Below are 10,245 nucleotides of genomic sequence, written 5' to 3'. Positions count from 1 at the left end.
CTCTTTGTCAACCTTATCAAATGAATTCTCCAGTGAAATTAGTTTGTTTTCTTTTTCGCGCAAATTGCGTAATTTGGATTATTTTTATCAGTAATATTTCTGTGTGTGAGTTTTTTGCCCTTTAAAAAAAAATATTTTTCTTTTTCGTCCACGGGTTTGTCGGAAACCTATTTTAAAGTGATATGGTTCGCTATTAGGGCATTAGGGAATCCGCCACGAACCCGGTTGACTATATTTTTGTTTTTGGGGCGCCTCCACGGAGGGGCCAATATTGTCTTGTAATTTTTGTCGTTTTGTCGGAAACCCATTTTAAAGTGATTTGGTTCGCTATTAGGGCATTAGGGAATCCGCCACGAACCCAGTTGACTATATTTTTGCATTTTGGGGCGCCCTCTACGGAGGGGCCAATATTGTCTTGTAATTGTATTTTGCTCCAGTTTGTGGTTTTGCAAGATTTACTTTGCATTTGTTTTGTTTAAAAGTACGTGCTTAAAAAAAATAACGCAATTGATTTGGTTTTGATTGTATTACTATTTTAATACTAATATGCACTGAAAGCAAGTAAAGTAGTTCTATATATGAAGAGTTTGTTTCCAAAAGGCGCTAAATCCAACAGGTACCTTGTGTCACATTTTTCTGGTATGTTTTACATATTCAAGTTTAAATGACATTGATTGGAATGGATATGTTTACAACTAGATTTAGTTTCTAATTTCAAAATCATTTTGTCCCCTAAAATTCTCAAATGCAATGTTTGAAAATGGCTGCCATTGGATTTAGCAGCTCCTTTTGGAACAAACAAATGTGACTGGACACTACGAATGTTATCTGCTCAGTATTGATAAAATAAAAAGTCACTAAATAACAATCATTCAGATTCTTTATTCTTGTCTTCTTTACCAATGCAGTCACTAATAAGATATAAATACTCCTGTTTACAAAACAATGCATAAGAATTAAATATGCAAAGCTATATTCTAAATAGAATAATTCTGCTCCAGCACCCCACCCCCCCCCCCCTCTTCGATATACCATGTCCATGATTGCCTAATAATCCTCTCGCATCCATCCCATGCAATACCATTTTACACCTTTCCACTGCAATATATGCATTTCATAATATTTCTTTGTTTACTATGCTAATGTTACAAATTTTTGTTTTAAAGCAGTAAATATCCGAACGGTTACAATTACATTTCAAGCTATTTCAGCACATCACATTAAAGCTCCCATTGGGCGCCAATTCCTTTTTTAAAGGAATTTTTATTCTGCTTTTGTTCGTTTGCTTGCCTAGATTTATCAATAAATCAAATCAGATACCCTTGAAAAAGAAATTTCTTGATCATTCAGTTTCCATCTAATTTAAATGGTGTCTAAAAAGGAAAGTGTCTGCTTGATTTTGATCAACCCAGCAAACACAAAAACGTTTTAAAAACGTTTTAAATAAGTTATATTTTGGCTTTTGGTTTAGGTAAAACGTTTTAATAACATTAAAATGTCGGGTTATATAAAGGTCATGATAACGTTTTAAAACGTTTTGTATGAACAATATTTTTAAATGTTTTCAAAAAATGTTATTGTAAACTATTTTTGCAAACATTTTTGCCAAATATTGTGTCAATACTTAAATAACATTATGTTAAAATATTTGAACCCAGCAAACACAGAAATGTTCTTAAAATCTTTTTTTTTTCAAAACCTTTTAATAACATTTAAATGTCGGGTTATATAAAGGCCATGAAAACGTTTTTAAAACGTTATTGAAAATATTTTGGGCAAACGTACATTTTTCGTAAAATATTTTTTCAACCCTAAAATAACATTCTGTTTAGAATGTTTTGTATAAAGTTTTCAAGAATATTTTTTGAATGTTATTAAAACGTTTTTATACCCTTTTATATAACCGGACATTTAAACGTTTCCTGTAAATTATTTTTGTTTGCTGAGCAGTAGATTATCAAAAATTGTTTTTTAAGGTTTTTTAAGGAAAACGTTTTATACTCTTAATATACCCTTTATATAACCCGACATTTAAACGTTTTCTGACAGCCTTTTATAACCTTTTGCGAATGATGTCGAAAACGTTTTGTGTTTGCTGGGAAGATGCACCCAGCCAGAGGGAGCAACTTTGAATATATAATGCACATATGGTCAGAGCTCGCTATCTGAGTCTTACGATTATGATCAACATATGTGCACTATTTGCTTCAAACACATTGTTTCTGGTGGTTTTTGAATTGGAAATAAAGAAGTAAAAAGTGAATTGCCTTATTGCCTCGTCATGTTTTTCAAAATGCTATAAATCGAAATAGTATATACTACAAATTATCACAAGCATTCGCCGGGTCAGTGCAATTATATACTCGCAGGTATATTTTTTTGTTTGTTTGTTTGGTTGTTTTTACACCAGCTTTGCAAGTCAGATAATAACCAAAATACTAGAGCACAAAGGAGAGACGTTTTATTCTAATTCACTAAAGCTTCCATTAATTTTGAAGATAAATTACGTTCTCATTGTCAGAAAAGTCGTATGTAACACATATATGTCTTTTTAGAAGATATTCTTGTATATCCAACAAGGCTCATGTCAGTGCAAGAAAGGTAGGCCTACATACGACCTTTTAGTACTCACCAGAAAATTCCAATGGCGATACAACACTCTTAACGTGGGTCTACTTTTCGCGAAGTAGTAAAAGCCTAACAATTCCCGCCGATTACAAGCTGATCAAACTATATATTGCACTGGTCCGACGAATTAATGTTATTTTTTAACATAATCGCACAAGTCACTTCCTTGTAAGATTTTATAAAGATTAGATTATGTTTTTCTTCTTTTACTCAAACTTCATGTTGACACGTGGTTCCAAATCAATCTCGCGATAGGTAATGGGGCTGAATGTTAACAAGAAATCTAACAACCAGTTTGGAAGATGGATCAAAACTGCCATTATTAAGGAGCATCCAAACCCTAAATTATAGCGGGCTTTTGGCGTCTGCGATAACAAAGCATGATCGACGCCGAGGAAAATTGGCGAGTAATCCGCCAAGTAGTTGGCTGTGCTCTTACCGGCAGCCACATCTACGCCTTTGCTTCTTTCAATGACTTTCTTAAAGTATAAGGCATTGTAGTACATTTTTTGGGATTTGTTGAGCGTCTCTTTTATTTCATCCAGAAACTTTTCCTGGCGATCGCCAAATTGTGTCATATCTGCAAGAACAAATGGATAAATAGATTATTGCATACTATACTCAAAACCTGATGTAAAATATCATCATTTATAGGGGTAAATACAACAACAGATTCGGTATATCGAAGAGAATTCCTGTTACGCAAACAAACACATGTTTTCACTATACATGTATATTCATCAAAAATGCAATTTAGGAATCAGGCCCATAGCTTCGATATATAAGCTTGGGCCTCTTGTCGGTGAGCCTCAGAATAGTCGATGTTTCTCTTTATCATTGCCCTTATCATCACTATCATTGTCGTCAGCGCCGATCGTGATCATTATGTTCGCAAATACATGTAATTGTACTAACTTACTTGTGTTGAAGACAGATGGGAAAATAATGGAGACTTTTACACCCCATTTGATCATTTCAAGTCTTAAAACATCTGAGAATACCTCCACTCCAGCTTTTGACATATTATATGCGGAATTCATGGTTATGTACGTACGAGCTGTGTAGAAATACAAAGTATGCCAGTAAATATTTATTCGCGACTCGTGACGGACTTGGTGTCAGGTGATACCTCCATTTTAATTATGAATTTACAATACTATTATTAATAATTATTACCAACTAACCGACGTTCCATTGGATTTGAAACTGTTGCGCTAAATTCTTAAAGCAGCAAATTTAGGTTACAGAGGTAGCAACTTACCTGCAATACTAGAAAAGTTGACAATCCTTCCTTTAGCCCGCTTTATTAATGGTAAGAAAGCCTTCACCATGCGAACCTGACCCAGACAGTTAACGTCAAAGTGCTGTTGAAACGTACGAATGGGAGTCAACTCAACCTCGGCAAACAGAAGCACACCTGCGTTGTTGACCAATCCCCATAGACCTAATAGTATTAAGAAAAAATATGAGTTCTCATTGAGATTGATGCTGCTCAGTTTCGGTAATTAAGTGGGAAAATGTCCTAAAAATCTTGTTGAAACACATGAATGGGAGTCAGCTCCATTTCAGCAAACAGAAGCATACATGCGTTATTGACCAAAAATCTTGCATTCAGTCAAAAATCAATGCGATAACCCAAGTAACCAAGTAAGTTACTTGACTGAAAAACTTGTTCCAAATGAAATTTTACCATTAATAGTGCGAAATTGGTCCACCAAATGGCTCCAATTGGGCCTTCATTTTCCAAATTCTCAGGGAGCTCCTCTGGTAGCTTCTGGTACCCATTACGTCGTGCAAGCGCACCGCGAGGCCCGTTTCGCACCCATTATATTCATAAATTTGCTAATATTATTCATGTTATTAGTCTATGCAAACTTGGCCCAGGACACCATCATTGGCGCGGCGCCGTTCTGTTCCGCACCAAGAAAGAGAAAGGCTAAAAGAAACGTCACCAAAACTGCGGGTCATTCATTTGCCCTCCAAGTCAGGACACTTATCCCTCCACCCCCCCCAAAGAAAACTTTTTCCCGTGAGGCACCCCAGACACCATTACAATCTTGGGCCGGGATTGGTCCAATATTAAAATTTTATTGGCCCATTATTAGATACAATATTGTACCAAGATGTTTTGCCCATGGGCCCTGGATTGGCCCAATATTGGCAATATTTATATTGGCCAAAATTGGGCCACTCATAGCTCAATATTGAGATCAGTACTGGGCCAATGTCTAACCAATATTGTTTTCTGTTGGTAATTCATTGGCATCCATTTGTATGCCAATATTGTACCAAGATTATTTGCTCAATATTTATCGCCAAGATTACACCAATGCTAAGTTGCCAATGGCAAACCAATATTGATCCAATATATTTTGATAATGCAAGGCCAATGCTAATAATGCCAATGGAAAACCAATATTAACCCAAGATTTCTCGCCAAGATTTCACCAATGCCAAGTTGCCAATGGAAAACCAATATTGATCCAATATATTTTGCCAATGCAAGGCCAATGCTAATAATGCCAATGGAAAACCAATATTAGTCCAATATTTCTTGCCAAGATTTTACCAATGCCAAGTTGCCAATGGAAAACCAATAATTGATCCAATATCGTTGCCAATGTAACGCCAATGCCAATAATTGACAATGAGAAACCAATATTGACCCAATATTGCTTCCCAAGAAAATACCAATGCCAAGATTGCCAATGGCTTTCCAATATTGGGCCAATGTGTGTATGTTGTCTGGGACCCCGCCACCGCCCACCGTCGATTGCAACAACGGCTTGTTAACGCTATTACACCACAGAACTTACTTCCAAAGGACTTACCTTCGTCTCCCAGGTCTTCTTTGACAGTTTGCAAGGCATTATCGATCTCTTCGTCTTTGGTGACGTCCAAAGGACTTACCTTCGTCTCCCAGGTCTTCTTTGACAGTTTGCAAGGCATTCTCGACCTCTTCGTCTTTGGTAACGTCCAAAGGACTTACCTTCGTTTACCAGGTCTTCTTTGACAGTTTGCAGGCATTCTCGACCTCTTCGTCTTTGGTAACGTCCAAAGGACTTACCTTCGTCTCCCAGGTCTTCTTTGACAGTTTGCAAGGCATTGTCGATCTCTTCGTCTTTGGTGACGTCAAAAGGACTTACCTTCGTCTCCCAGGTCTTCTTTGACAGTTTGCAAGGCATTGTCGATCTCTTCGTCTTTGGTGACGTCAAAAGGACTTACCTTCGTCTTCCAGGTCTTCTTTGACAGTTTGCAAGGCATTGTCGATCTCTTCGTCTTTGGTGACGTCAAAAGGACTTACCTTCGTCTTCCAGGTCTTCTTTGACAGTTTGCAAGGCATTGTCGATCTCTTCGTCTTTGGTGACGTCAAGTTGTAGAACCTTGAGACTTTCAGAACAGGTTGATTGTAACTCTTTGGCTCCTTCGCCTTCTGATGTGAGACATCCAGCAAAGACACGAAAACCTTGACGGTCAAAATATTTGGCCATTCCATGACCGAAGCCAGTGTCACACCCTGAAAATTACAATATTTGATTCCATTTATAAAGAGACACTATGTTAAACAGTACATGATTTATCTTTAATGAAACGGAAAACAGATTCAATTTATTGTTTTACCATTGTTACGTTATAACAGTTTTATTCAATTGTCATTGTAGACTGGGGTCATCACGTTAAACAGATCATGTAATCATTTAGGCAAACCACGTGAAGGGATCGCTTGGACGATGATATTCGACTAACTGTCTTAATTCTTAACAATTATCATTGGGTAGTTTAAACCAATAAAGCAAGTTACTTGATTTTTTACCACACTTGTTACCAGATGTTTTTACCTGTTATTAAAATAGGTTTCTTTCCAGGCAATAGCATTTCATCTCTTTCGGTCATCACGTAGAGGACATAAAGACCTACAAAACACAGTAAGACATTACGCCAGTGAGGGTCAGTGATCAGCCACGGTATAAAGATGAGGCCAAGAATTGTAGCTGCAGCAGCACGAATATGTTCGTTCGTCGACATCGTGAATTTTCTTCTTGCTCTGTATAAAGAGATGGTAAAACAGTATTAACCAAAACTCACTTTGTGGTGTGTGGTTATAGGTATACCCGTGTTGCCCACCCCTCCAGCTGAAGGACAAGCACTCAACCTGCAGGGTTATGGTTAGGGGCTGTGCAATAATTATGAGCCCTGGGGAGGGTACAATTTCCAAACGGCTCGCCAAAAATCGCTTGCCCCCTCCCTCTAGAGTGTATAAATCTACTTTTATTTTGTTACTTTTGTATTTTGCAAGTAATTCAAATAAATATTATTATAACGTGCATTTCTTAAATTTTGCACACTAACCCTTACTTCGGGTGTTGGTTAGACTTCAGAGGATGATTTAAGCACTTCCCACCACGCCACTGTGTTGACTTGCGGTTAGCACAGCTGTGTGAGTGAACATGACACCACTGCTCGCACATTGCATTGACGGGCATGGTTAAATTTGAATTTTGACTGATATATTTACAATAAAAACGCATTCAAAATGCTAGTCGATTTCACATTTTATGTTACCTACAGAAGGTGTGAATTATCCTTTATGCATACATCACTTTTGTTCTGAAATCGACCAAGTAATAATGACACACGCACAATTCTTAAACAACATCTTTTGCACAGAATTCAATGGGATTTGAAAAGTAAAGTGGCAGTTGAAACTCTAGTGATAACACGTTTGCAGTGCATGATGGGGCTTCCTTAAATCATCCTCTGGTTAGACTTCTCCCACTATGTAGATTCTCGCTATTCTATACAACTCTGATCTTGAATCATATCCCCTTGAACTCCACACCGTTTGTTTAAATGTACAGCCTCATGCGATATGTTCGTACTGGGATGGGATTGATTCCCGGCAGCAGTTGCATTTGTACTTCATATCATGATATATAATGACGTTATAAACAGAGGTATGCAGTACACACCAGTATATTGCGACGTCTCGCGGCCGTTAGGCGCGCTGTCTGTATCAAAAATGGTAAATCGCAAATTTGTTTTATACAGGGGATCTTGCAAACAATCAATTGACGATTTTTATGCACGTATTAACCACACGATTAGTAAAGTCAAATGTACACACCTCACTGCTGCTGCTTTATAAAGATGATCTCAAAATGAATTATGTATTATGTGTATGTTCTGCTTTGTTCGCGCGTTCATTTCGTACGTGAAAAAAAATCGTCATCATAGTCTTTATGAACCGAGGGCTTGAAATGTGTTTTTCTTGGCAGAATTTTCTGAGGAATCCCTCTCAGGCCCCCCTAACAATATGTCATCAACAAATGTTAATTTATTCACCCCCCCCGGTGTGGAAAATCTTTCTAAGCCACTGTACAATATTGTCTAAATAACCAACCTGGTTCCAGAGCTCTGGTGTATAAGAATCACAATCCCTCTAATGGGGCTATCATTTTCTTCGGGAGTGGGGGTCCCAAATTTACAAAAAGTCAGCGTCAATCACCACCACCACCGATTCACCTTTCCCCCTAAACAGGCTAAAATTGTATTGAAATCAGACTTTTAGAATGAAATAAACATGTTGTGATTCCCTACATTTTGGTCATCAAAATTTTATGACCCCCCCTTTATTTTTCTTTCAAAATTGTATGACCCCCTCCCGTATATTTGGGACCCCCCCCCCCCTTCAGAAGAAACTGATAGCCCCTAACCTTGTATCTAAGTTTTCGCCACTTACCAGTTATCCATGCAGGCATCCAGGCTATGTGCAGATCACTAGTACTATTTTGCAACTCACTCCTAATATTATGTACATAGCCTCCAAGTTATAAGCATATTTATTGATGATTGAACTTTGACAGTAACAAAGTCCAATAAGATTGAAACGTTCAACTTAAAGGGGCATTTCGTGATCCACAGCCTCATCCCCCACTTTTCCCAAAAAAAGTTGAGATTTTTACACCACTGGATACCTCTGGCTACATAATGTTTATGTACCAAATATTTCTTGCAGATTAATTCGTTTAGCAAAAATATCGTTAAATTTGAATTTCGTTCTGGTGCACCAGAACGAAATTACAAACACATTGTCTATGGAGCAGTGTAATACACATAATCATGCATAACTCGCAAACGCAAAATCGGAATCAACTGAAATTTTGGAAATAAGCTTTTTCGTGGATATCTACTGAAAATGTCATAAAAAGAGGATGCTAGGATCACGAAATCCTCCTTTAACAACATTATCAAATGGAAAAACATCTGGGTAACAAAATTAAAGATCAGTATTTTGTGCATCAAACAGTAAATGACCCATGCTTTTGCTCTTCACCATGGCAACTCCAAGTTAGATTCCTCAAAATGTTTTGCCCATACTGGTATAATCTATATATAATTATATATAATAGTGAATCAACGACATTGAACCCCATAAGCTCCCATAGACTTAACATAATAATTATAGTAATTATTTTATAGTGATGTAAGGGGGGGGAAATTTCCTTTTCTTTTAGCAATATCAAGCAAAAACAAATTTGTTTTGAATAAATTCTATGTTATTTTGAAAAATGCAACATTTGAACTGAATGTTATATTGGGAAACAATTTACCTTACATTCATAACTTGTGTTTTGTGAAGTTGTAAAAAGTGCAGAGTAAAACATTAGCTAGTTTCAAAATAATATGATAGGGAAGTTAGCGCTGGGTCCCGACATAATCCTTGTTGAGAAGTATAGCAAGTTCATTCATGTTTATTCAAACGAAGCGCCTTCTAGACTTTTGTTTTGTGACTAATTACCCACTTGACCAACAAAAGGGAGACATTTTGATGCAGTCGCTTACAAGCTCTTACATAGACACTTCTTTTGATCGCCCATTGATACACATGTCCCGAGTTTAAGTGACACGACGCATTTGGTGCAGCAACCAATCAGATGTTCGTTCGCGTTGAAGTAAATTTGATATTTCTGAAGTTGCCGTTGCAGTTGAAGTAAACTTTTAAACTTCATTTCGCAAACTGTCTGAAATTTACATTTTTCGCGCGCTTCGTGTGCGTAAAGAAGGCTCAATAAAACCGGAAGAAAAAATGCTCGTCTCCCGACACCCCCCTCCTAAATATTAATGCTTCTGCAGCCAAGGATGGGTCATATCAAAAAAAAATCGATTTCCATTATCTAAATCAACTTTTGAAACACAAAAAGTTCATTCTACAAATCATATACAAATCAAATCACAAAAGTGTTGCTGTTTCAGCCCTCTTCACAACATAACTCAAGAACCACAGGACGTACAAAAGTATAGCTGTGATATTTGAATTCTTATACACGCTTGCTATGAAATGATCAATGTAATTGTTGCCAAAGCTCACTACCATACGCAAGATGCTGTGAACTACCAACTCGCAACAGTTCAAAATAGTTGATAACCTTAAGGGTTGACTAAGTATTGTTGGTCGAGGGAGCCAAAAAAAGATCAATTTTCATTGTCTAAATCAATATAGTATTGAACCCTTTGATTTTTTGCAGAAGGTCAGTCTACAAATCATATACTTTGAAAACTTGCATAATTTATTGTTGGTAATGAGTTACGTACATTTTACAAAGATGATGTGGTTTC

At 37.0% G+C, this 10,245-nt stretch overlaps 2 protein-coding genes across 2 annotated transcripts; both read right to left on the bottom strand.

The window, feature by feature from the left end:
- Nucleotides 1–2,808: 2,808 nt before the first annotated feature.
- On the bottom strand, nt 2,809–5,813 carry LOC140154769 (D-beta-hydroxybutyrate dehydrogenase, mitochondrial-like). The gene is made up of 4 exons (XM_072177336.1): nt 5,618–5,813; nt 3,890–4,072; nt 3,548–3,685; nt 2,809–3,208 (listed from the first exon to the last, which is right to left on the bottom strand). Exons 1-4 carry the CDS (start codon nt 5,811–5,813, stop codon nt 2,835–2,837), a joined length of 891 nt encoding a protein of 296 aa, XP_072033437.1. The 3' UTR covers nt 2,809–2,834.
- A 105-nt stretch (nt 5,814–5,918) lies between these two features.
- LOC140154768 (estradiol 17-beta-dehydrogenase 2-like) lies at nt 5,919–6,654 on the bottom strand. The gene is made up of 2 exons (XM_072177335.1): nt 6,468–6,654; nt 5,919–6,145 (listed from the first exon to the last, which is right to left on the bottom strand). The coding sequence occupies exons 1-2, from the start codon at nt 6,652–6,654 to the stop codon at nt 5,919–5,921; spliced, it is 414 nt and encodes a 137-aa protein (XP_072033436.1).
- Between the last annotated feature and the right edge of the window lie 3,591 nt (nt 6,655–10,245).

Source organism: Amphiura filiformis, chromosome 6 (assembly GCF_039555335.1).
Source record: "Amphiura filiformis chromosome 6, Afil_fr2py, whole genome shotgun sequence".
Classification (NCBI taxonomy): Eukaryota; Metazoa; Echinodermata; class Ophiuroidea; order Amphilepidida; family Amphiuridae; genus Amphiura; species Amphiura filiformis.
The sequence above is the reverse complement of the archived record's forward strand: the minus strand, read 5'-3'. Positions and strand labels throughout refer to the sequence as shown.